Here is a 25,499-nt window from a genome sequence, read left to right as displayed (position 1 = left end):
ACAACCTAGGTGATTCGGACTCTAGCACCGATGAGGCTGACGCGACGGTAACTCGTGGTCCGAGGTCCCTTGGATCCAACAGCCGACACCCAGATTTATCAGCATATCGATCCTGACAGGACTATACCCCTTCTCCCATCCTGTTCCACATGGAGCCGGGTCTGTCAGTACCAAGTCATCTGAACGGCGGAAATAATATCTCCGGTAGAAGTTTTCTTCAAGCATAGCGCGGCTATGTCGACTACCACCAGAAAACACAAGACATCGCCTGCTCTTCTACAAGATCATGCAACGTAGCCCAGTCCTATTGAGAATGCAGGGCACAGAAACTTAGAGAGAACCGACCCCGACCAGCATACCCTTGATTTAGCCCTCCCTATCCACAATCCACCAGATGACGAGAAGAATGGCCAGCAAAACCAATCTAAGCCCGCGTGTCCCACAGATTACAATCTTGACCCGGCCACGAGAATGGGCGCCAGATCGGGGCCTGGTCTCGTACCTGTCAGCGGTGTCACACCGCAGCGATGGATTTGCATTCGAGCCGACGCGGAAGCTCGAACCAATCCATGTACACAAGTACCTACTCCGCCTAGGCAGGACACGCTGTGCCCCGGCGCACTCACCTACAATTATGCTGGAGCTGACGTCCGTCTCCTGTGGTGGAGGCTGCCGCCCGTTCTCTAATATTCCAATGAAGACTCCTTGCAAAGCAACCCGCTGCAGGTCATGGGGGACTTTAAATTGATCTTCCGCGGGATGCAATGCATCAAAATCGTGTGTGCTATGTATAGGTATGCTCGATGCAGCTGGGTTAAGTATGCCTATATTATAAAGTCTTTATCCTGGCACGGCATTTACTATTGCGTCGTTTGCTTTGGAACTGTACTGCAATGCAGTATTTCAAGTTTGATGGCTTTCTGTCGTAGCTGGTGTTTCGAAATACGACGGATGGCTGTTGGCTTTATTGTATCTGGGTATACAGTTGCGGTCTGGCTAACGATATTTCAATGACTCGTTGACTCTTTTCTTATCTAGGCCAAAGTGACCTGCCACTATGACTGCTCAGCGACGCAAACTCACACATATAAGTGGAAATATCGTCAACAGTTTAGCTCAATGTAGCCAGCTTCCAATAACCCAATACCCCCAGCATCAACAATTTACATGTGAAAACAAAGAGAAAAGATAGAACTAGCCTAGGCCTGTCTCGCCCTCATTCGCGCTGTAGTGGATAGCAGAATCCTGAATCCTGTGGTCCACGAGTCGCGGGGAACTGGGGTCGTACTTCCATGCATTGCGAAGCCCTGTAGTCAACACCTGGATTCCCTGCACGAAGCTGAAAGCTCTACCATGCTCATTCAAGAAGGAGATGGGAAAAAGAAAACAAGCTGTTATTTTTCATCCATGCCCTAGAAGAGCTTGAAAATAATGACATCTTTTCAGTGACGGGTAGGTCTTTGTAGAGCTAGGAATATATGTCACCGAGATGAGACTTGGTACGCGGCCTTGACCGTGAAATTCCGATTCGGGCGTCCTGGCGAAGAATGCTCTAATAATGTCTAAGGTATGGTAAATATCGAGCTAATGTTCAGTTCACAATTCCAGTCCGTCCCATAGGCCGACACTTTGTTGCTCGAGGTAGTTTCCCGGGGTCCCAATGATCGATACAGCAGAGCCTAACACCTTTGGGATAATGAGCTTGTTATGAATTTGTATAACATGTACTAATATGTCACTGCAGGTATGAATAGCGTAGATAGTTACTCCTTTCTGCTGATGTCGGCATCTGCTTGTCGCACAGAATACCTCGTAGAGTGGGGGTTCTCTATATTGCACATGTAGAGACGATCTGATCTTCACCCTGCGACGATTTCTTCGGGAAACAAGAAAACAAATCGGAGAATCCCGACCAATATCATTAAGGAGGTTGAAAATACAGAATGAGAAGAAGGAAGAGGCCAACGCATCGTCCATTTGATAGAACATCATGACCTAAACTCGCATGCACGGCTTCAGGTGCTATCTAAAAAAGTATATATCGATTGCCTAATGCCGATTTTAAACAAGATTCCACGCTCGTATCGGGGTAGCAAGGCAGTGTAGTTCCTCATGATGGGACATGTCACCAGCAACCTGTTCCGTTCGTCCATTAGTAGGTTGTTTAGAAGGCCTTATTGGGAAGGAAATATGACAGAAAAACAGCCACCCCCACGCATGCGCCCCGAGGTGAAGGGAAGACAGACTCCGAAAAGCCAAAATTGTCATTTGATGGTGCGGTGGAGTGTGTGTGTCTTCGTTTGGGTGCGCTGTTGTTCCTCGGCATATCGGGTGACCCTCGTGAACACAGATTATTCCACACAACCCCAAATGGAGGCACGGATCTCCCACGAAAATGAAACTGTGTGGTGGTGTGGGAATGTTGGGTAGGATGGTTTAGATTGTTTTTTACATTCTGTACTGGTATGTATTTCGCGCTTGCTGTGCTTTCGGTAGGGACTTCCGGTTGATATCGTCTGGTTCCAAGGCAGAAGGGATGAGACCGAATTGGGAACTATAGGTTTGTGGGATTATGGGTAAGACAAGTATGTCGTACCAATAGGTGTCTGGCTGGTTCACCTGTGTATGCGCATGGCGCTCATATGGCCGTTGGGAATTAGCTGCCTTTTTGGACTATCGTATGTCCCAAGTTATACATAGAAAAGTCGTTTTCACAAATCACTAAAAAGAATATCTGAAAAGACCACTGAAAAGACAGCACAAGGCCGCATCGGCCAACTCTTCTTGTCTATCTACATCTATAAATGCCAGTTGTAGATCCAGTCTCGTGTAAAAGAGCGAGACCAGAGGCAGAACTCAGATAGAGACATTATCAATCCTTTCGTTTTTATTGAAACTAAAAGGGTTCTATGTAATTGACCATGTTTTTACATAGCAAGCAGAATCATCAGTTTTTTTCTTTTACCATCGTGGAATAGGACTAGAATGGGGTAATCTAGAACTCGGACTGATCATCACCGGAGATAATGACATTGTTGATCTGATTGAGGGTTAGCATCGAGCGCGATAGAAAGAGTTAATGGGAGCAGTACCTTAAGAACCATACGGCACAGCTGGGTAGCAAGCAAAAGTTGCTGGCGCTTGCCAATAAGGGGGTCAATAGCGAAGTGCTCACGCATATCTACATAGCCCAAGTTAGCCTATGAACAAAACCGTGCATGGAATGATTTTCTAGGGGCGTACCGTTGGTTCCAGTCATCATGCAGTCAACACCGAGACGGGTGTTCTTCTCCTTGACCTGGCGAGACTTGATGGAGGCGAGGGTCTCAATGGGGCTCAAACCAGAGTTCTCAGAAAGAGCCAAGGGGACGGCATCCAGCGCATCAGCGAAGGCGCGCATGGCATATTGCTCAATGCCGGGGCTCTTGACAGCGGCGTCCTCAACGGCGATGGAGCAAGCAATCTCAGCAGCACCACCACCGTAAACCACACGGTTGTCGCGCACCAAATTGCGGACGACACACAGAGCATCGTGTAGTGACCGCTTGGCCTCATCAATGATCTGTAGCTGAAGTTAGTTACCCGCACATCTCAGTACATATGGTGCAGGTATTCACTCACCATCTTGTTACTTCCACGAACGAAAATCGTCACTGCCCGGGTGTTGGCACACTCCTCAATCACCAGCATCTTCTCTCTCGTAGTTCCGAAGCTCATCTCACGGACAACACCAGCCGAGCCGAGCTTGTCAGAGGTCAGATCCTCGAAGCGGGGCACAATACGGCCGTTTGTGGCAATGGCGATCAACTCAATCTCAGGTCCACCAACCCAACGAACGGCAGGCAAGTCATTCTGGAGCAAAAGGTGGTTGGCCTCATCATCGAAACCCCACTGGCAGATGACCAGGTTGGCACCCGAATCCTTCAGCTGCTGAATCATCTCTGTGAACTTCTCCTTCTCGTAGTCCTGCAGCTTCTTGAATTCCTCAACAGATGTGATATCGAGCTTGTGCTTGGTCTTGGGCTTGGGAGGCTCAAAGGGACAGGTCAAGATAGCCAATTTGGCATCCCGAACTTCGTCGGGCATCTGAGGGTGAGAGAAGTCCTTGTCCACAATAACACCGTGGACAAGCAGAGAATCCTCGAGGGATCCACCGACCTTGCCGTCAACCTTGATCAACTCGAAGTCGACATCCTTGCGCTCAAAGTCGGCAACCGAGAGCACGGCATCAACGGCGATCTTGGCGAATTGGTCGTGGGACTTGGAGACACTACGAAAACTGTCAGCATCAACCAGAACTAATTTACAGCCAGGGATCCGTACATCTTGCTGCCCAGACTGGTCTTGGCCACTTTGAGGAGGTTGGTGGTATCATCGCTGCTAAAGGTAATTTCGTCACTGATCCTGTCGAGCTCGGCAACGGCGATTTCGCAGGCCTGGTCGTATCCGTCGGCTATCCGGATGGGGTGGATTCCTTTGTCAATGAGGTCCGAAGCTTGTTCAAGCATGGCCGCTGCCAGCACCACGACACCGGTTGTGCCATCACCGATCTCCTCGTCCTGGGACTGCGAAAGTTCGACCAGCAGCTTCGCGACGTTGTTTGTGATCTCCATCTAACCATAGCCATCGTATCAGTCTCTCGAGCCATAATTGGATCTCTCCGGGGGGAAAGGATTTCGGGATCGAACCTGTCCGAGAATAGTTGCGCCATCATTGGTGACGGTGATATCGCCGTCGGCAGAAATCAGAATCTTATCAAGACCACGGGGTCCCTAAAAACGAGAGTCAAATGTGTTCTCATAGATCGCTTTCCGAGTGCCATACCAGAGAAGACTTCACAATGCTGGCCACCGTCTTGGCAGCAACAATGTGTGACTTAACGGCCTCAGTGCCATGCTGTCTCTTCTTCTTTCCCTGACTGTTTTATGAAAAATCCCCGTCAGCCCAATATCTCAACCCTCCTACTCTCAATGATATTTTGAAACGGAGGATAGGGCGTAGCGGTGAACGTACTCCCGAACGACAATAAACGGCCGTCCCTGCTCGTCCTTCAAGACCTGAGCTATCCCTTAATGTCAGCGACCGGATCCGGGTTGTACCAAGTTATTCGAGAAGTAATCACCATTAGACATATCAAGCTCTGTTGAAGATTAAAATCCACATAGTTAGCGACAGCACATTTCAAGAATGAGGGGTATGGGGGTGCGGCCTTACGCATTGCCATGTTGACGGTGGGCTGCCACCTGGCAAAATATAAAGATTTTTAAAAAGAGGGCACAAGGAGACCAAGAGATAATCAGGAGTAAGTGACGAGACAAAGCAGTGAACTTGCAAGTTGAGCCTTGAGGGGGAGCTTCCCGAAATGCACTTTTGACAAATGAAATTCTGACTGCCCAAAGCGGTATAGCGTATCTTGTCCGCCTTCAACGCGTTTCTGCTTGTCGACACCTCCAATTGCTTTGGATGCGACAATCTTTCGTCTGACTCTACCATTGCAATTGACGGTTTAACACCCCTAGTCGCCAATCTGTTTTCTAAACTCTCCAAGTTCGTCTCACCCTTCAAACGAAACATGCCTCGTGAGTGTTTCCCCCCAATGTTGATTTGTCGCGCGCGCAATGGTGAGCATCTTTGTTGACCTATTCATTCCCTAGCTCCCATTGAAGATATATCCGACGAGGAATCTGGCGATATTCCTTTCAGTGGTGCGCCAAAGACGAATGGCAAAGATACCCAGGACCCCCGGAAGACGAAGAAGACGAAGACGAAGAAGACGAAGATGAAGATGAAGATGAGGAAGAGGGGCTGTGAGTTGCGCATTCCCGATTGATGGATACGTGTTTCTAATTGAGTGCAGCTACGTCGTCGAGGATATTATTGAACACGCCTGGCTTGATGATGTATGCTCGCAACACTCAGCCTCATTGTGCTGAGAAGCTAATAAAGTACAGGGAACCCTTAAGCTCTGGGTGAAATGGAAGGGTTATGACAAAATTGAAGATCGCACATGGGAAGAGGAGGATGGTCTCATGTACGTTTATGCGCTCATTGAGCTTCGGCATGTGCTATGCGCATTTATTGACAAAAAGAAACATAGGGATGGAGCCAGCGATATTGTCACAGCATACTACAAGAGGATCGGTGGTCGTCCGAAGAAGCCCGAAGATAAGCCCAAGGCGGCAAAGCCAGGTCGCAAGCGCAAATCTCTGGGTGATTCGAAGCTAGCTACGCCCGCACCGGCCCCCTCAACGAGCGAAGCCAAGAGACAGCGCCGAAAGTCAGCGCCCAAAGAGACGACCAAGCAAGCTTCCCCCGAGTCCGAAGAAAATGGCATTCAATGGCTTCCAAAGGGGAAGAACTGGGATAAGGATGTGAAAACGGTGGACACGATTGTCCGGGAGGGCGACGCGGGTCTCATGGCCTGGCTCGAGTTCAACAACGGACACAGAGCGAAACTGTCTATCCAGGTCTGCTATGAAAGATGTCCTTTGAAAGTATGTCCTCCTCCGCCGTGTTAGAAACAGCGACAAGTATACTAACTGCCAAACTAGATGCTCAAATTTTACGAATCGCATCTGTGAGTCAAGCTCTCTCCTCCTAATGAAAGCTTGAAATGCATTTCTAACATCTCTCATAGTGTCTTCAAGGATAATTAAATCCATCCGTTCACCCACAGGCTGATATATCACCAATTCGAAAATGATCCATAAGTGTGATAATTCGGCCATTTCCTCAATCTCGGAACTGTAATAACGAGTGGCCATCGCCACAATCCCCATGACTGCTGCAACCAACGCGTTTTGAATATGGCACTGCTGCCCTTCCATTGATGTTTAGTTTGGAGTTCCAATATCCTCCTGGCGTTCTGGGCGGGTCAATACTGGTGTCTTGGGAGAGTATTTCATTTCTAGCTATACGCTAATGTTCATGTACTTCACAATTGCAACTCATCCATGTAGTTATCCTTCGTGCGCTTTCTTGAATTCCACATCCCATGGGTATCATTCAATGAGCCCTGTCTGCCGGGCCATGCTGAAATATTCCCATCTATCCTTATACGCTTCCGCGCCGTGTTTCGTTAACGCTCGCTGTACACGAGAATATTCTTCTGCCTGCAAACAGTCATCATCCTCGGCTGTCCAGACACCGGGCATATCATCGGGAATTCCCTTCCCAGCGCCAAGACATTTGAGAACCTGATCTGCCATATCGGGAACCATGCTTGTACATCGCAGAGCTTCGAACACGTGCGATTCTTTGGCACCTCGAGCCAAGCGTTGATCAATCCAAGTATCGACGTCGGGCGCATCTGAGGTATCAGTGTCATCGTCGGCCACCTCGGATGCTGGGCTTGATGGTAAGAATGGGAGTTCTAGAAAAATGGGGTCCACTGGGTCTTCGAAGATATCTTTGACTGGTGGTCTGAGATTCGGTGCTTGTTCCTTGAATCGGTTGGACTGTGCGAAAGCATTGTCCCCCAATGGTCGTGGTGGAGCTGGCGGCGCTGATAATTCTATTGCATTTGGTGGTTTTTGTGGAGTCTCTTGAGTGACGCGGGGAGGCGTTTGTACGGAAGGGTTGGTAGCTGGGAAGAGATCTGGGATGCCAAGGCCTTGAAGCAGTCCTATATCTGACAGTGAGCTACCGGGAGAGCTTCTTTCTGGGCGTGCAGTAAAGTGTGGTGTGGCTGCCATGTTTGATGAGTCTAGTTGGGGTCCACTGTTATCAGGACGGGGATGGCGTGAGGAAGGGTCTGCAGTTGCAGAAGCTTCAATTGCTCTTCGTTTCATAGGTGAAACGTCTCTCCGCCGTTGATTTGGCAGTTCAGGGACCGGATCTCGTTTTCGTTTTGGGCTGTTTGTTGTACCTGCTTGGACCGGAGCAGATGGTGCCAGCTGAGGGACTCTTGGGGTTGGTTTTGCTGCGGAATATTTTGGAGAAGTTCGGGCAGGTAAGGTCTTTGGGCGTTCTCCTTGAGGTGGTGCAGACTGTACAAGCTCGGTGTATGGTACTGGGGTGCCGCCCCCTGGGCGGCCTTTGCCACGTAGGTGCTTCATATATCTGCTACGCCAGGACTGCCATGGATGAGCGGAAAACTGTGTGTTACCAGTTAGTATCAGGTTTATATGTGTCCTGTAACCTCAACAGAAACAGGAGAGCATCATACCAGTTCACTTAAATCCTGGTAGATTCTATTGCCTTGGACAGGCGCTCCTGGCTCTTGCTCAAAGTGTGCAATCCAATCAAACAAAATTTGATCCTCTTTCAGAGTAAAGAATGATCTTGTGCTTTTCGTGGGGATGTTGAATGCACCCATTGGACGGGGTGCGGATGGCCCAACCCGGTGGGCTTCTAGATCTTCGAGTCGTCCCTTGTTGATAGAACGCTCTACATATTGATAGGAGAAGCTAGTTTTAAGTTAGTACATCGATTTTGAGGCATCAAAGAGTTCCGTACGTGTCACTAGGCAGGTCTTTCCTCGTGTGATCTACCAGCTTGACATCGGCATCCTTCTCCATCAGCACAACGGTGCCACCATATTTCTAGATATTCATTAACTTCTGCAAATTCCAAACAAGATAAAGCGCCTCTGAATTACCTTGATTAATTCTTTAAACCTCGACCTTTGTGGAACAGTTAGAGATAGCCAGAATCGTGCACCTTGGAATAGATTCCCTGTCGTAGTCTCAGCCCGAGACGAGTCATTTTTGAGAGTCGCCATTTCAACTCTTTAGAAATCAAGCTTCACTTTTCTTCGAGCTTTTACGCCCTCAACGATAGGCCGGCTTTGTCTGCGACGCGGTATCACGTGTTAACGTGTCGCAAGGGGTTTTCTCCAATTCACTGGCGGGTTATGGGGTAAGATAGGCGTTGTGTCACTTGCTTGTGTCTGTTCTTGCGTTTGACCATATATGATTCTGGCAGTCTCAATCGACAAGAGTCATAGATGAATTGGTTGGTTCTCGCCGAGACTGAAAACGCGGTCACGTGGCATACACGAAACCGACGACGTGCGATGAGAACGCATTGACCGATCACGAGTCAAGTAAGGCAGGAATTGTGAAGAATACCGCTAGAGGATGCAGAGCGGAAAAGTATATCCTTTGAACTTCTCGTGAGAACTTAAGCTTCAGAATGGGGGCCCTCAGAACCGTCGCTCTGGTGATTCTGGCGATCTCAGGGTTCACCTTTATCGCGCTATTTGGCAGGCTGCCAGCTTTCCGGTGAGGAAATTGCCAATCTACAACCCTTTGAGGCTTTGCGCTGACTGATTAAGCAAAACTCCGGTCGCCTGGCTGCATCGGGCACTGTGGGTGTACTTTCCAAATGGAATTGCCGCTGTCGATAATTGCTTGTTCGGCGGGAGGGTAGTACGAGGCTGGAATCGATCTGGTACATATGTGCTGAAGGAGAACCACCCACTTGTCCTAGTGAGTATAGGGATCTATTATTACTTGTCCAGAGACTTACTATGCATACTAGATATTCTTTACCTCCTTACTGGTCATTGGAGAAGGCGTCTTTGTCCCGGCCGCGTGGCCTCGGCTTCCAAGCATTCATCGGCTCTGGGTACCCGTAGCTATCAGCTTGCCATACTTCCTGCTTTATAAGTGTATCGTGACCAAGTCATTTATCACGCCAGAGAATCATGAGGAAGAGATGAGGCGCTATCCGTACGACCGAGTCCTTTTTCATCCAGGACATCGATGTAGCACCTGCAAGTTCCAAAAGCCAGCGCGCAGCAAGCATTGCAACTTCTGTCAGGCCTGCGTTTCTCGACATGACCACCACTGTGTATGGCTGATGAACTGCGTCGGGGCCAACAACTGCGTCTACTTCATCTCGCTCTTGGTCTCCCTTTCTGTTATGTTGATATACGGCTCCTACCTTGGTCATTCCCTACTCTCTGAGATGCTGAAGCAAATTGTTCCTCCGGAGATACAGGCGACCATGCAAGGCTGGACGGCCTGGATCAACACATGGAGCGTTGTGATCGCTTCTGATCCCAAGATTGGGGCAGTATTTCTATTGATGCTTATGACTGCCCCGCTATCAATATCTTTCCTGGCGTACCACATGTATCTCATCTGGGCTGGTGTGACAACCAATGAAAGTGCCAAGTGGTCTGATTGGAAAGACGATGTGGAAGATGGCTTTGTATACAAGACAAGACGCAGCCTCATCTTTGGCAGCCCCCTTCCTATGGATCCATACGATGAACTGTGGCCTGTGCATACTGATCAGATCCTTGTCACGGATGAAAATCCTCCGACTGAAGGATGTTTATTGGCCTCCAATTCCAATTGCATTGCACGTCGCCCGGGATCAGACGTACCTCCTGACCCCCGATGGAAGCGACTCCACAATATGAGAGACGTCGACAACATCTACGATATGGGCTTTTGGTATAACCTTCGGGACGTGGTGGGACTATCTGTCCGTCGATCTAAGGAGGTATCCGGTATTTAAGCTCTTTGTATAAGCGTCTATCTTGTGAAAGTTTAATTCAGGAATATCTAAAATATCTACGTGAAAGATGGTGTCTACTACATACCTTGGAATCTTCCCCAATCAAACTGAGACAATAAGTGGAAACGATATTTGCTATATGATCAGTCTGTCTGATAGATAGCCCTGATTACTTCCATCCACTAAGAATAACGTTCCATAGTAAGAGCATATGTAGAGGTTGATGTAATAATTTACATTATTCCAGAGTCAACAACTGCAATTCTATTAAATAAACAGACAAAGAAACCCTCTATGATCCACAACTTCGACAGTAAAGAAACTAGTTAACTATACCGAAGTGATGTATGCTCAAGGCGGAGAGCTCAGAAGGGGCGAATGAGCGATAACACGATAACATTAGTGCGGGCGGAAAATTTGTCTCTCCACTCGAATCTTAGATTCTCTCATCCCACTGTGATCTCCCCGCGCTATTTACCGTTTGAAGGAATACGCGTTGAGATTCTCTTTGCAAGATGGCAGACCCAAAGCCACTATGCACGCCAGCCGAGCTCATGCTCAAGGTGATCCTTGCAGGGACCCTGAGCCACTACGAAGTTCGGGGCATGATCGATGACAAGCGCCTGGAGCATATGCTTGCCGCTGGGAAGCAGATTCTGTATAAGACACACCAGGAGAGCGATGTTCGGTAAGATAACAGTATAATTGACCGTTTGCATGGTTTGCATACTAATATGTTGCGCGCTTCTAGTCACAATCTCGGCATGTCGCCGGATATCTGGCAAGGTCTCACGAACGTCCTCACCAAAGCAATTCCCGTCCTCGAGTCCCAATCTTTCGCGTGGAAGAGCCCCGCAGCAAGCTACGAACACTCATCTGCCAACCTGATTGCATACAATTATTTCTCGCTGGTCAAAGATATTGAGCGCCTGAATGATCTGTGTACAATCGCCCGCAATCTCCTCGCCACAACCAAGAAGGCACAGAACCTCGCGGCAGAAACAGGATTCGACCAAAGAATTCTAGCTCTCATCGACACCTGTGTTCGCGTCACCGCTCGAGGCTTTGATGGCGAACAAAATGCGCGGAACGAGGAGCGATGGCAGAAAGTCGTCAACCTCTACAAGCGCCTTCTAATTACGTGCCTCCAGTACCTCCATAACTTCATCATGCACAATGAGCATCGCAAGATGGTGCTCTGGTTAGATTTGTTTGGTTACCATTCAACTGCTGATACGAACATCATAAAGCCCAAGGAGCCTTTGGACGATGCCAGCTCGCGAGAAGGAGTGGCACCCATTGTGCAAGTTGGAGAGCGGGTCATCAACCCTCCGATTCGCGCGCTTTACGACCAAACTGCAGAGGATTTGCTATTGGAGACTATCGCCAAGTTCCCGCGGGAGCCAGCAACTATCAAGGAAGAGGCTGCGATGCTGCTACTGGCCAACATTAAGGATCACATGGAGAGAATTTTGGGGCGAGACCTCAGCGCTATACAGGAAATGGGCAGAGACCCAGACCAGGTCAAGGATATCAGGGCTGCTTTGACCGCAATCCTTGGGGCTAAGGTTGACGGTTGGTCTGATCTTCAGGACCGGGCTCGTGAGCTCCCGGCTGCGCTTCCCGAAGAAGAGCACGAGGAGCCTGAAGACCACGAAGACCAGGAGCATGATGATCACAGGGAACACGACGAGGAAGAAGAGGAACACGAAGTCACCAAGAAGAAGACCATCCTGACTATTGATCGCAGTCTCACAGCTGGTTTCCCTCGTCTTTGCTGGGCCGATCTTCCAGAGATCAACGACTTCGGCGCCGTGGATGGACCTGTTACAGACGAAGATACCAGTATGCCCCGGTCAGCTCAATCTGCCGCCGAGACCCTCCAGGAGGCCAAGGATGAACTCATGGCTCGGCTCCAGGAGCCATCACATATCGATGGTGATGAAGAGCATGATTATGATCACGGCGATGCACACACTGTGGGGGATGACGATTCGCACAGCCTGGACCATATGGCTGACGGAAGCGTCGACGGAGATGGCGAGGATGATGTGGATGACGATGGCGTCGATGGAGAAGCCGATGACGAAGAAGAGGAAGACGATGAATACCGTGGCCGTCCCGGTGATCAACAGCGGGGTCTCCTGACAGATATCCCTCTGGTCCTTGGACCGGCGGAAATCGAAGCTTTGCCTATGATTGTTCAGGCCGGTATTGTGGACAGCTTTGGCCTCAAGGGCGGTGAACGGAATGGATCCAGGAACATGCAAGCGCTCCGTTGTCACATTCTGCTCACGCAGGAGACAGGACGTAACCTACTGCGTGAGCTACTGATTTTCATTGCGGCATGGGACCTCCCCGACGACGAGCTCTACTTTAAGATGATGGTCCAGATCATGGAGGCTGTGCTTAAGAACGGTCTAATGTCTCATGCCTACTCGGACTTCGGCCAGCCCAAGGACATAATCTCCCCGGCACAGGCTGTTGTGATCAAGATACTCACCCACATTTTCCGAGCCAAGTACTCTCCTGCTTCGGTAACGGGCTCGGCTCAGCCCAACATCCCCCGCAACCCAAGCTCACTCAACAGAGTTGATATTCTCACTGTCCGATACATTTTCACCATCTTCCGTGGCAACATCATCCCCGAGACTTGTGCTCTAATCTACCTTCAAGGCCAGATCCGCGCTCAGCGGGCTCTTTCGGAGGACTTCCCGCTCAATCTATGGGACATGGAACGGGTATACGAAGGTGTCTACCAGTTCTTGGAGTTCTTCGCCGTGCTGACCGAAAACAACGACTGGAAGAACCTGCTGGTTAAATGGGAGATTGTCTACGACTTGGTGACGTTGATTAAGGAGTTGGAAGCAAGCATCCCGAAGGGCCAGCTAAGCCAAATGTCCTTCGGCACCGTGCCCCCTCCCCCTCCTCCCCGAACCGACGCCGCAAACGATGCTTCTACCGCCAGTTCCCCTGCCCCTGTTGCCGTCGAACGTCCTTACGATCCCAGCGACCCAGACCCTGTCGACACCGGTGCCGGCAGCGTCGACTCTCGACCCGAGTCCCCTCCCATCACGGAGGATCCCTCCGAGTTCGAATGGCGCAATCTCAAGAAGCTAGTCGTGCTTGTGCTCTCCTCGCTTGTCTGGAAGTGTCCCGATGTCCAAGAGCAGATCCGTCGTTACGGTGGTGTCGAGGCGATTCTTTGCTGCACCGCTTTTGATGCCCACAATCCATACATCAAGGAGCATGCTGTGATGTGCCTCAAGTTCTTGCTAGAGGGTAACCGCGAGAACCAGCGCCTCGTTGAGGAACTCGAGGCCCGTGAAGTCGTCAATAATGACGGTGGCGTGCTGGAGCGAAGTGGCTACGAAGCGATGATCAACCAGGCAGGCAAGTTGGCCATCCGTTCCAAGGCTCGGGCTGAAGAAATTTTATGAAACATTGACCTTATGTGTGATGAAAATCTGGAATACTGCATATAGAGTAGAAAGCTCTCCGAATGATACTTTTGAATTAAAATTCTTTTCTTATATCCACGATTCGTACAGACATAACTGCGGATGCTAATAGAACTATGGATGTTTCCAGAAGAGGAAGGTGGATCTACATATGTGCTGCCTGAACCCCATCTTTCTGCCTGCAGATCTTGGCTTCGATCTGCTCGAGTCTATATTGTACAGGGAAAAGATTTACCTTGCTGTCTACAAGCTTATTTAAAATTAGTCGACTAAGGTGATGCTAATTTATGTCTACCATCGACCAGCAAGGCAGTCGCTAATTGTATTAATGTCTAGCAGGTTATCTCGGCAGCTGTCTCTATCCGACCTTTTTACCAAGACTGCAGATATTGAGTTGGTTACTGCTCGAAAGTCACCTACAATCCTTCTCTCCTCCGCCTTTTGTAAGACGTCTCATAGACATCTTCAAAACTAAAATAAACAATAACAGTGCCTATGGTCGATATTGGTTGGTATAAAAATATCCACATATCCACCATAATGACATTCAAACTCGGCTTCACCAAAAGGCTATCAGTCACCGTTACTGCACCGAAATGCTAGTCCGGCAAACATGACCCTACCCACTCCAGTTCCATCAAGGTGAGCCGCCTCGAAAGACATGGGAGTATGGGGTAGAGAACTGGGGTGACGCACTCGGGCCGGGATCTCATGCGCTATCCCTATACATAGGAGGCATCCAGATATCCGGTCTTTATGACTTGCGTTGGTTATCGGCAGGTATCCTGACATTTATAGAGCGGTCAAGGCAGTGGGGGTTCATCATGGTATTCGGAGAGGTATTCAGCAAGCTGGATTCCACGACCAATATCTGTTTCCATCTGCTCAACGCGCCATGTCAGTTCCTTTACGTCCTCTAGTAGATAAAGGCCCGACTCCAGATCGAGAGTGCGAGTTCTACGCAGTTTCGGCCAAAACTGCATAGCTTGGTACTCGGTCCACTCCTTGACAAGAATCATGGTTATCATGATCGTCAGTCCCAATACAAGGAAAATGAAAATAAGAGCAAAGGTCTCCCAGGCGGGGAGAGACATTGTAGTGGTTGGATGGGGTGGGATACTCACAGGTGAGTATATGGATGAAATGGAGTTGAGGTATATAAATGTGGAGATACCTAGTAATTTGGGGAGTAAGCGAGTAGATAGAGTCGCGCAGGGGGGAATGAGAGAAGAAAATACCCTGATGATGTACGATACTCCGGAGAAGTCACGGTCTGTGACTCGGTTCAAGTATAGAGAAAGATGGTATGAGTTGTAGAGTTGTAGAGAGGATGTGACGTGGAATGAGAAAATATATGAAGCAGGACTTGGGGACTTGATATTTATATGTGAGTTGCGGTAAGATCCTCGGCAAAGACTGTAGCTTCACAATGAAGTTGTATACCCTTTGTTAAGGAGGATCAAAGATGTAGACAAAGAGACGAATGAAACTGAGATCCAAGAGAGAACAAAGGTCTTTGAATCAAGTCCAATAATTAGATTATGAAAGCCAACGAGGGGACAACATTGGAAAGGACTCGTGGATATCATCGAGGTGCGCATATATATTGGCTCGAAGTGTAGGTGCTAATGCAGTTCTAGGCCTAAGGCGTAGATCACCAAAACACCACTGATGTCCTCCTATACACCCTTCTCGACGTCTTTTCACATCATTTACCGTTTGATGGCCTATGTCTTGCTTGTTCGAGTTCAAGATATGGTAGCCAGTAAACTTACTTCAATATCCATTTTATTAGAATGTACATGATCAATCGATGCAGATGCAACAGTCATTCACTCATGCTAAGATAGGAAATACTGCCATGTAATCTCCATCACAATAGACAGTTTAAAATGCTCATATATGCAGTCTCTCGATCTCTTCAGCCATACATGCCATCCCATTCCTCTTCTTCATCTTCCTCAACAAGCTTCTTCTTCGCCTCCGCCTTTTCTCTCAGCTGCTTGGCGAAATCCACACGGTCAAGCGGACACGTCCCACGCAGCCGCAGCCAGGGGCGCACACACTCCAAATCGAAGCGGTGTGTCGGGTGGCAGGGCAACTGGACGACGAGCGGGTATGGGTCTTCCACGAAGGGGTTGTTGCAGATAGGACACATATCAGAGGGTTTGAGTGATGCTTTGGGGACGCGTTCAAGCACTAGAGAGATCCAGACGTGGTTAGTTATGTAAATCACAAAGGAATGCCCCGCTGATTGCGGGGGAAGTTGATGGACAAGGTGAGCTCGGGAAGTGCTTCTTACTATCGCAGAATTCCTCATTCACGCCCTCTACCTCCCGCGGCGGCGTATCTGCCTGCGCGAGCAGCGACTGGATCATCGTGGTCAGCAGATCGCGACCGGTATCTGAGTCGGCGTTATGGGTGCCCTCCTGCGCGTCGGCGTGCGGCGCTGAGTCGGCCTCGCGGCGCATCATGTCCAGCGCTTCTGCGAGGGAGAAGAATGCTGCGCTCACATCTCCTGGGACGGGGACTGCATGGGGTCTGTGGTCGGGAGCTGGGGTGATCTGGGACAGGGTAGAGAAGAAGGTGGAGAGGTCTGGGCGGCGGCGGCGGGCGGTTGGGGCCGTTGAGGGGTCAGTGGTGTTGTGTTCGACTAGAATGATGTTAATTTTGGAGATTCTGGTTATATTTGAATGCTGGGGATTCGTACTTTCGTAGGTCGACATGGTGGGGGTGGAGGACTCGTAAGCTTTCGGAGCTGTTTTTTGAGGAATATGGGCGGGGAGAGCCCGTGTATTCTGTGACACCTCTGGAATTGTTTGCTTTTGCTGCACAATATTGAGCTGTAAAAGGAGAATGCAGAGTGGGTGCCGGTGTAGGTTGTTTTTATAAGGAAGTTCCCCGAAGGCAGTGAGTCGATAACGCGGCGCGACAGTTCTGATTGGTTCCTCACTATACAAGCTCATGGGAGGCCCATATTGATATATTGAGATTCAAATGACGGACATGTTCATAAATACGAAAACAGTGGGATAAGTCTAATAATTTTGGGAATTTGGGACCTTTGAGAGCTTTGAGAGACTGATATCGTTATATATATTATGGACTATGTCGTCACTAGTACATTAGGGGTTAGAACACCCATTTCTGCGTATGTGAAAGACAATCTTGATAAAAAGGGAATCTATTCCATCTGGATAGTTATAGAGTTATGTTAGTTACATAAAACCGTAGAAGCTTCTAGTGTGTCTAGACACATATGTCTCTGTCATCTGTAGGGCCTAGACACCTGTACAGGATGAGGTGATTAATCATACTAATCGCCACGCTTACCCAGATACCAACACTCTCTTCTAACATGGCAGACCTCATAGCTTCTCAGTATCTATATTTTCCCTCGATGGCCTCACTCCTAACAAACACTGTGCCCTGGCACGAGGGCGAGGAGAAATTACATCACTGGCTTCGAGTTCCTCACGGCGACAACCCAACTACCCCGTACCTGAGCCCGAGAGCTGCATCTCTTGTTCAACAATCCCCGCTGCTTGCCCTGGGTACATTGGATTCCCAAGGGAGGCCATGGTCAACGATATGGGGCGGCACAGCGGGCTTTGCAACACCAGTTGCTGAATCGCTAATCGACCTTAGGACACAAGTGGATAGCAAATACGACCCCGTTGTGCAAGCGTTATTGACCGGCAATCAAACTGATGCATACACAGGAAAAATGCTCTCAGGGCTGGCGATCGATCTGGAGAACCGTCAGAGAGTGAAGCTGTATGGCAGGATGGTGGCGGGCTCACTTTCTGATGGAGATGCAGGAGACGCACAGTTGGTGGTCCACATTGAAGAGAGTCTGGGGAACTGCCCTAAATACATGAACAAGAAGCATATCGTACCTGCGCAGTCTGATCCCAAGCTGATCTTCAACTCGCCGCAATTGAGTCCTGCTGCAGTTGAGCTGCTTACTCGTGCGGATACTGTGTTTGTGTCCTCGTCTCATGGAGCATCGACCATGGATACAAACAACCGTGGTGGTCCTCCGGGATTTATGCGTGTTGAATCCAACAGTGCTAGCGGTGCTGTTATTGTTTATCCCGAGTACTCGGGGAATAGACTCTATCAGACGCTGGGGAATCTAGAAACCACCCCGCTGGCTGGTTTTGTCGTTCCCGATTTTGATAGCGGCAACGTCCTTTACTTCACTGGATCGACCGAAATACTAGCCGGGAAAGACGCAGCTGCCATCCTACCAAGATCGAATCTCGCTGTGCGAGTCACTATCGCAGCAGCAATCTTTGTTGAAAACGGGTTGGCATTCCGTGGCGAGGCCGGAGATCCTTCTCCATACAATCCTAGCGTGCGATATCTCGTCAATGAGAAACAACTCCCTGGCACCCAAGAAGACGGAAATTCAGACCAAGTGGCAACATTAATAAAAAAAGACGACATTACACCATCCATCCAACGGTTTCGATTCCGTATCTCCGGCCGCAAACCGATTTCATGGAGTGCCGGACAGTATGTCACTCTGTCATTTGAAGACGAGCTTAATATGGGCTATAGCCACATGCGTGATGACGATCCAACCAGTCTAAACGATGACTATGTTCGAACCTTTACTGTGTCTTCGTACCCCGGTCGCGATATACCCGCTGATCAATTCGAGATCATGGTCCGACGACATGGTCCTGTTACTGGATATCTCTCTCGAGTAAATGAGCGAGCTGGCCTAGAAGTACCACTCAAGGGATTTGGAGGAAGCTTCCATGTATCTGGAGACTCCATTATCCCTTACGTGGCGGGCGGTATTGGCATCACACCCCTTCTCGCACATCTTCCAGAATTGGATATCTCTCAGCTGCGACTATTCTGGTCAATCTCGTTCAATGATTTGGGACTGGTGCATGATATTTTCCAGCGGTGGCCACAGTTGCCCCTGTCAACGACTTTGTTTATCACCCATGTGGAGCTCGATGGAGCCGATCGGCGGATGTGGGACGGCATCGAGTCGTCTGGGGTGCAAATGATAAGACGAAGGATGCAAGCCGAGGACCTAGACCGTGCGCTAGCAGATGTTTGGCATCTCTGCGCGGGTGTTGCGTTGAAGCGGATGGTTCTAAATTGGCTGGTTGGAAAAACGGTGCTTTATGAGGATTTCAACTATTGACGAAAGAAGCATATTGAAATGATATTCCAATGTTCTCTTATGTTCGCAATATCTCCATAATTAATATCCAACTTATTTGAAACAATTCCAAAATGTCTCCAAAGCTGCACTGCCCGATAAAAATAGATGACGCAGCCCCAAACGTGTCAAAGTGGAGCGCCGATCATGAAGACTGTAGGGGCTTCTCAAGCTGAATTCTTTCTTTCCTCTTCACATATTCACAACTCGCCATGAAATCACCCTCCGTTAAGCCCTCGGCGTACCCGCCGCTGCCATTTCATCTCATCCGCTTCCTGATCTTCCTCTCCTCAATCGTCGTAGGCGTGATCTTGGCAGTGTTTACCTACCACCTCCACGCCGATGGCTTCAAACTACCATATTCATTCCTTGTGGTAAATAAACATTCAAATAGCCCATCTCTCCTAGCAAATACTAATAAAACCCACAGCTCTTCGTCTCATCTGGCCTCTCCCTCCTCAACATCCTCCTGACCTCAGTAATCCACTGCAGCTGCGGCCTATCAACAAAACTCTCCATATCACTCAACATCCTCCTAACAATCCTCTGGGCTCTATCCCTGGGCCTCCTGGGCTGGAGCATAGCAAGCACAATAACAACAACGTGCACAGCAGCCTACTGGGGAAATTCGACCGGCATCGCCGTGTGCAGGAGCTACAAAGCCCTCTTCACATTCACCATCACCGGACTGGTGTCCTACATTGCTGCGGTCTGGCTGGACGTGATCGTACGCCGTCGCCAGACTCGTCTCGGTGTCTACGACGCTATGGGATCACAGCCAGGCCTCGATGACTCGGGTGCCTTTGATGTCAAGATGGATGACCGCCACAGCGAGTCCACTCCCGCCTTGCATGATTATGATAACGTGCCCCCTGCGATGTCCGGTGCTTATGGTCAGGGACATGCGCCGGCACCCCCGGTATATGAGCGCAATTTGGAATATGCCCATGCTGGTGACGCGCAGGATTATTATGATTCTGCTCCTGGGATGAGTCACCGTGGTGTGCCCAGAGTGCGTTTTAGTGCTTATGAACAGGATGGGCACCAGAGGCCTGCTGAGAATACTGGGTACGATCCTGCTATGTATCGCTGAGTGGGCTTTTGGTATTTGGGGTTTCTTTCTTTTTCTTTTTCTTTGCTTCCATGACAGCAAGCGTGATTTTACGATATTTATCTGTGGGTGCATCTCAAGGTTCATATTCGGGTGTTTGGGGTTGGCATTGAATCTATCTGCATGGCGTTTCGAGGGATCATTTACTGGGATATATGATATTTACGAAATAAATCCACAGGTATAACAGATATCAATGCAAGAAATCCAACGACTCTTCCATTTTGGGTTCGTTCTAGATAGATTAAAACAAAAAGATCCTTAGATCGGCTGCGCTCACGAAGCAAATAACCATCCAACCATAAGATAAGATGAGATGGGACAAACCCGACAATGAAGCCGTATCAACGAGAAGATCAGGGTAATCTTCGATCAAAGAAGACCAAGAATCAGTTTACATAATGACCTCGTTGCACACATCCTATAAGGAACGTAAGTCAATGACACATAGAAGAAATACCTAGAATTAATACATACCCGCTTGAGTTCTTTGTAAGGCAAGCACACGCAGTTCTGCACGCGGACCTCATCGCCAACAGCACACTCCTTGCCAAGAATGGTGATGCTCTGCACCTTGATACCCTGCTTGACAATGCTGGTAGAGTGGCTAGCCACGGGGATGGGTGTACCCTCCACGCGAGCCCAGGCACCGACACGGCTGCTCCACCCGATGATCGAGTGCATGACGCAGGCGTCGTGGCGGATCTCGGCGTCCTCGAGGACGATCGAGTCCTTGATACGGGCACCGGCGCCGACCACGACACGCGGGCCGATCGAGACGTTAGGACCGAGCTTGGCGGTGGGGTCGACGGAGGCAGTGGGGTGGATGTAGACCGGAGGCACGATGGTGGCAGAGGGGGAGTGAGTTCGGGGGACTCGGCCTGGAATGCCTTTTGGAGGTACAGGGCGTTGGCAGGCACAGCAGAGCCGGCGGACTTGATCTGGCGCCAGAAGTCCTTGGTTTCGTGGACGAAGAAGCGGTTGCTGTCGGCCAGGTCGGAGAGGATGTCTTGTTCCAGACGGAGGACCTCGTTCTTCTCGGCGTCCTCGTCGTCTCCGGTGGCGATGAAGGAGGATTCCAGGTTGTCGGAGGAGGGGTACGAGAGGAGGCGGGGGCGGGTAGTGCGGCGCTTGATGGCGCTGCGGATGGCGGGGAAGATGCACTCGGTAGCGAAGAGGTAGACGCCACAGTTGATCAGGTTGGAGATGTGCGACTCGGGCTTCTCGACGTAATGCAGCACACGCTTGGTGTGTGAATCGGACACGATGCATCCGAAGTTTGTTGCGGTGTCGTTCGACACCCGTGTACCCAGAATCACAGCCTCGGCGTCCTTCTCCTCGAATAACCGCATCATCTCGCCCAGCGGGAATGAGCAGCAGACATCGGCGTTCAGAACGAGCAGCCGCTCGGGCTTGCCCTTGAGGATGGCATCACGGAAGTGGTATAGGCCACCGGCGGTGCCCAACGCTGTGTACTCGCGCAGGTAGAGGATGCGGAGCTGGGGGAATTCCTTCGAGGCATCCTTGATGAAATCCCGGAATACGCTCTCATCGTAGTATCCGACCAAAATCACTTCGCGTACATCGGGGACCTTAGCCACCGCCTTCAGGCAGTGGTGGATGATGGGGTGGCCAGCGACTTCGAATAGGGGCTATGGGAGTTGCGGTGTCAATGTTCGTCCAGCGCAGATTAAGGACAATTAAATGAGATGCAGATGCATACCTTTGGTACATCGAGTGACAATGGGCGGAACCGAGTGCCTCTTGAGGGGCCTCCGACCTGTGGACAAGGTGTCAGCTATTGTTTACCGCGAGGATTCCGTCACTTACCAAGATCACGGCCTTGGTGGAAGCCTGAGTATTGTGATTATCACGCATTGGTATATTAAGCATGACGGTATGCAAGGAGATGCGAAGAGAATACAATAGGAAAGGCCAGAGAAACCCCGAAGCTCCTAAACGCCAAGACGACGGTTTCGGTGGGGCACCTGACAACATTTTACTCCTTTCGGCCACTTTTCAATGCACAGCTTCGTCTTGATATAAACTGTAGATATCTACCCCTTGCTGAGGGCTAATTTTGACAGACTTTGACAGTATTTGACAGTTGTGGCGTACTGGATTTGAATACCTTCCTCTCAATGACGGGCCCATCACTGAGTCTATATACAACCTGCCCGACTTGACTGCTTATCAAGCTCTGCGCAATAGCTGGACTTCTCAAAGTTTTACTTCTCTGTCTCTGAATTCTCCATTTATGATACATGAGGCCATATTAAAATCCAACTGTTAATGCTCCGAAGCCTCGTCTTCACTAACAGCAGCATCCTCAAACCTCTGGCAAAGTGATTTTTCATACTCCTTAGCATCTTACACTTTTCAACATCGGAACCCTAGAAATCCGATACAACCCGTTATGTTGAGAGAGAAGGTCGAATAGACCTGTCGGACTGTCCAGATTGAAAGGTTTTATAACTGTTGTGGCGGAGTCAAAGCATGCATCATGCACTATGCCAACGGATCCAGTGCAAACGGTCCAAAATCAACTAGGACTACATGCCAAAGACTGGCTTGGATATGCAAATATAATACAAGCTCTGTCGAAAACGAATCTCGTTAATCGCTATAACCGACATTCGACTTGTCATATATTATTCCCACTGATTCTTTAACCTCAATGTCAAAGATCTCGCACATCCTTTCTGCTACCCACTACGATCTGTTAACAATTCCTGTCCCACTTGATTTTAGCTTTTGTTTTCCCCTACCTAACATAAACGGTGAAAGCCGACATAAGAAGCAGACTCGATACAATAACCACGCGTACTACTAGGACTTTACATATCGTAGATGCCGCGAACAGGGAACTACGCATCTGGTAGAAGTCGGTTACCTTGGAATAATTAACAACACACTACCGGCAGCCTACACCAGAAGGCTTGTGATAGACGGTAGATAAATAGAAACCAGAAAGGATCATGCAAGAGCTCTAATACTAGAACTATAGAATCAGATAAAACAATGTATGACATTAGATCCGAGACGCAGGTACATTATGGCGGTCAGTAGAGATTGTCTCTGGTAACTATTATAGCTATTAGCCTGCATACGTAGGCCAGTCCAGGGTATGCAGTCCTATCTGATTCTGGGCTGTTTGCACTAGACCCGTTGGCATAGTGCAATATTTGCTAAGCATTGTGGTTTGACGTCTTTTTTATTTATTTCCAATTTGATGCATGTCTCAACATGGTAGTCTGCCGGGGAGCTTAGCGTATCTCCTAACGCAACTATGTAGGGGGCAAAATTGGTTGTCCGCAAGGCCGACTGAGTTCCCGATGACAATCAATGCGCGTGCAACGCCCAAGAAGCATAGACCCACATGCTGGTAAGCTATTTAAATTTGAAGAAACTGCGGATGGGGCTACGAAGGAGAATGGGCAACGCATCAAGCAGTGTGTCGAGTTTGTTAGGAAGTCCTAAAGACGGAGAGACAGGAAAGGCTGTGAATGCCCTGACGGTACGAAGACGTCGCAACGTTGGAAAATCGCGCGCTACAAGGATAGCCTAGTAACGTGTACAATAATTAGGTTACGATGGGCCTTTACGAGGCGGGAGGTTTGTTTTTAGGAAGTGGTGAACATGGATGTACATAGTTGCTGTAGCCTGGATATCGCCTTGGTAGTTAGCTAGTTATAAGCCACTACCCTCTAGATTTAGGAAGATTCTTATTTTGGTTAAATTGTCATGTAACTTGGTGTATATTCATCTCGGGAATTATCTCTGATGGTGCAGTTTCGTTCCTGGTCTGAACGAGTGTCAATAGACACGCCAATGGACGTGATATAAACAAAGCTCTGGCTTGTTACACGCAGCCTTCGAAACATTCCTGTTAAGTTGAATCCCTATCAGTTTCGGCGCTTATCATAGTCCAACCCTTGCCCTTTAGATGTGAGCTCCCCCGATTGCTAGGGCTCATATCTGTCAGCGCATAGTTCCCATTACTATGACGAGGCACGTCACCGGCTGTGATCGTGACCTTGCTTTCTCCACCAATCAGCCCTGCCTCACCAGCATCAACTTGTGAAAGAGCTCCAGCTCCAGACTGTGTCAGATTTGATTTTGAGAGCGAGAGAGCGGCCGAGACCACGCCTTTGGTGAAATGTTTGATAATCGGGGTGAGGGTAGGTAAACATGCGGAAATTACACCTGCAGCGCTCTCAACGACACACCAGGTTTGCGCATCGGCAATGGTCCAAGCCACATCGGTGATATCGAAGATGAAAATGAGGCTGAAGCGGTAGATACTCGCAATTACGACGCTATATATAGTTAGCACACACTCAAATATCCGCTTTCCAATCAAATTCTGCCGGGAACCCCTTTTGAAGGCCTATATGGCACGTACAAACTTCCCGTCAAAAAAACGCATATGATTGATATACGCTGCCATAGCCTTGCCTGCAACCCCCAAATGAGTTTTGCCGGTAAAGCCAGAATACATATGTCTATCACGAAGTTTGGTACCCCGTTCCCGATCAGTGCGCCCTTGAGAACGATGCAGTGACCAGGAAGCATGGGGTTGAACGCCTTGGCAATTGGCCAGCACTGAAACAAGGCGAGGAGATCCATGGCTATAACCCAAGTGAGAGTGACTCCGCCAAGGACTAGACCACCGATTTTGACGAGACGGACAGGGAAGATTCGATAGTACATGAGCAGTACGGCAAATTTTATGATGCCGGCTGTCGTAATATAGAGTGGTTCAAACGCGTAAATCAACTGTTGGGAAGTGTATAATTAGATAATGTCATTGCTTGCGCTCTGAAGTTGACCATCCGTGGGTCTCCCCCTCGTACCTTGAAAACCATGGATTGACCCTCGGAAGAGATGGTATAAGTATGTGTGCCCATGCCATATTCAATACCTTTCGATGTGGTTAGCTCGGATTATGCTTGTACCACGCTTATATATGCCCAACAAAACCTACAGGCAAGGTTGATTCCCGCAATAACCAACGAAAAGATCTAGCAAGGGGTTAGATCGGATTATCACAGACGCTGGATGCGAAGAGATCAAGAGCTACGCACCAATCCCACAATCAGAACCCAGTCATCCGCTCCAAGATGAACGTGTTTTATGCCCCGAGCTACTAGTCTCAGCACCACAAAGAAAATAGCCAACACGGCGAAAACAATAGTCGTGATGCGCTGCCTGGGCTGAGTACTCTCATGCGCATCGCTAGAATCCATTGTTATCGCATGACCTTGCA

General features: G+C 49.2%; 11 protein-coding genes across 11 annotated transcripts; 5 read left to right on the top strand and 6 right to left on the bottom strand.

Moving 5' to 3' along the window:
• Positions 1–2,995: 2,995 nt before the first annotated feature.
• Positions 2,996–5,224, bottom strand: N7447_001797 (chaperonin-containing T-complex subunit CCT5; the record flags this gene model as incomplete). The annotated part of the gene is made up of 10 exons (XM_057226073.1): positions 2,996–3,040; positions 3,093–3,181; positions 3,244–3,562; positions 3,622–4,270; positions 4,324–4,613; positions 4,689–4,772; positions 4,825–4,918; positions 5,014–5,062; positions 5,123–5,140; positions 5,215–5,224. 10 exons carry the CDS (start codon positions 5,222–5,224, stop codon positions 2,996–2,998), a joined length of 1,647 nt encoding a protein of 548 aa, XP_057090089.1.
• Positions 5,225–5,572: 348 nt separating this feature from the next.
• On the top strand, positions 5,573–6,581 carry N7447_001796 (chromo domain-containing protein; the record flags this gene model as incomplete). Its single annotated transcript, XM_057226072.1, has 5 exons — positions 5,573–5,579; positions 5,655–5,811; positions 5,858–5,900; positions 5,952–6,494; positions 6,552–6,581. The coding sequence occupies 5 exons, from the start codon at positions 5,573–5,575 to the stop codon at positions 6,579–6,581; spliced, it is 780 nt and encodes a 259-aa protein (XP_057090088.1).
• Positions 6,582–7,001: 420 nt separating this feature from the next.
• On the bottom strand, positions 7,002–8,722 carry N7447_001795 (putative transcription factor Rap1; the record flags this gene model as incomplete). Its single annotated transcript, XM_057226071.1, has 4 exons — positions 7,002–8,096; positions 8,168–8,408; positions 8,458–8,543; positions 8,600–8,722. The coding sequence occupies 4 exons, from the start codon at positions 8,720–8,722 to the stop codon at positions 7,002–7,004; spliced, it is 1,545 nt and encodes a 514-aa protein (XP_057090087.1).
• Positions 8,723–9,135: 413 nt separating this feature from the next.
• Positions 9,136–10,470, top strand: N7447_001794 (DHHC family palmitoyltransferase; the record flags this gene model as incomplete). The annotated part of the gene is made up of 3 exons (XM_057226070.1): positions 9,136–9,224; positions 9,278–9,431; positions 9,484–10,470. 3 exons carry the CDS (start codon positions 9,136–9,138, stop codon positions 10,468–10,470), a joined length of 1,230 nt encoding a protein of 409 aa, XP_057090086.1.
• Positions 10,471–10,985: 515 nt separating this feature from the next.
• N7447_001793 (Ataxin-10 homo-association domain-containing protein) lies at positions 10,986–13,910 on the top strand (the record flags this gene model as incomplete). The annotated part of the gene is made up of 2 exons (XM_057226069.1): positions 10,986–11,158; positions 11,222–13,910. 2 exons carry the CDS (start codon positions 10,986–10,988, stop codon positions 13,908–13,910), a joined length of 2,862 nt encoding a protein of 953 aa, XP_057090085.1.
• An 824-nt stretch (positions 13,911–14,734) lies between these two features.
• Positions 14,735–15,025, bottom strand: N7447_001792 (Zinc finger RING-type; the record flags this gene model as incomplete). The annotated part of the gene is made up of 1 exon (XM_057226068.1): positions 14,735–15,025. One exon carries the CDS (start codon positions 15,023–15,025, stop codon positions 14,735–14,737), a length of 291 nt encoding a protein of 96 aa, XP_057090084.1.
• An 827-nt stretch (positions 15,026–15,852) lies between these two features.
• Positions 15,853–16,657, bottom strand: N7447_001791 (uncharacterized protein; the record flags this gene model as incomplete). Its single annotated transcript, XM_057226067.1, has 3 exons — positions 15,853–16,130; positions 16,234–16,584; positions 16,642–16,657. 3 exons carry the CDS (start codon positions 16,655–16,657, stop codon positions 15,853–15,855), a joined length of 645 nt encoding a protein of 214 aa, XP_057090083.1.
• A 674-nt stretch (positions 16,658–17,331) lies between these two features.
• On the top strand, positions 17,332–19,101 carry N7447_001790 (putative oxidoreductase, FAD-binding; the record flags this gene model as incomplete). The annotated part of the gene is made up of 1 exon (XM_057226066.1): positions 17,332–19,101. One exon carries the CDS (start codon positions 17,332–17,334, stop codon positions 19,099–19,101), a length of 1,770 nt encoding a protein of 589 aa, XP_057090082.1.
• A 230-nt stretch (positions 19,102–19,331) lies between these two features.
• Positions 19,332–20,212, top strand: N7447_001789 (uncharacterized protein; the record flags this gene model as incomplete). The annotated part of the gene is made up of 2 exons (XM_057226065.1): positions 19,332–19,493; positions 19,550–20,212. 2 exons carry the CDS (start codon positions 19,332–19,334, stop codon positions 20,210–20,212), a joined length of 825 nt encoding a protein of 274 aa, XP_057090081.1.
• A 412-nt stretch (positions 20,213–20,624) lies between these two features.
• N7447_001788 (mannose-1-phosphate guanylyltransferase) lies at positions 20,625–22,123 on the bottom strand (the record flags this gene model as incomplete). Its single annotated transcript, XM_057226064.1, has 5 exons — positions 20,625–20,651; positions 20,708–21,022; positions 21,151–21,882; positions 21,954–22,010; positions 22,061–22,123. 5 exons carry the CDS (start codon positions 22,121–22,123, stop codon positions 20,625–20,627), a joined length of 1,194 nt encoding a protein of 397 aa, XP_057090080.1.
• A 1,996-nt stretch (positions 22,124–24,119) lies between these two features.
• N7447_001787 (uncharacterized protein) lies at positions 24,120–25,479 on the bottom strand (the record flags this gene model as incomplete). The annotated part of the gene is made up of 5 exons (XM_057226063.1): positions 24,120–24,549; positions 24,636–25,009; positions 25,087–25,154; positions 25,218–25,254; positions 25,318–25,479. The coding sequence occupies 5 exons, from the start codon at positions 25,477–25,479 to the stop codon at positions 24,120–24,122; spliced, it is 1,071 nt and encodes a 356-aa protein (XP_057090079.1).
• Between the last annotated feature and the right edge of the window lie 20 nt (positions 25,480–25,499).

This window comes from Penicillium robsamsonii (assembly GCF_028829455.1).
Source record: "Penicillium robsamsonii strain IBT 29466 chromosome Unknown utg000001l_segment0_segment0, whole genome shotgun sequence".
Taxonomy (NCBI): domain Eukaryota; kingdom Fungi; phylum Ascomycota; class Eurotiomycetes; order Eurotiales; family Aspergillaceae; genus Penicillium; species Penicillium robsamsonii.
Note: the sequence above shows the minus strand (reverse complement) of the source record. Positions and strands in the feature narration are given on the sequence as shown.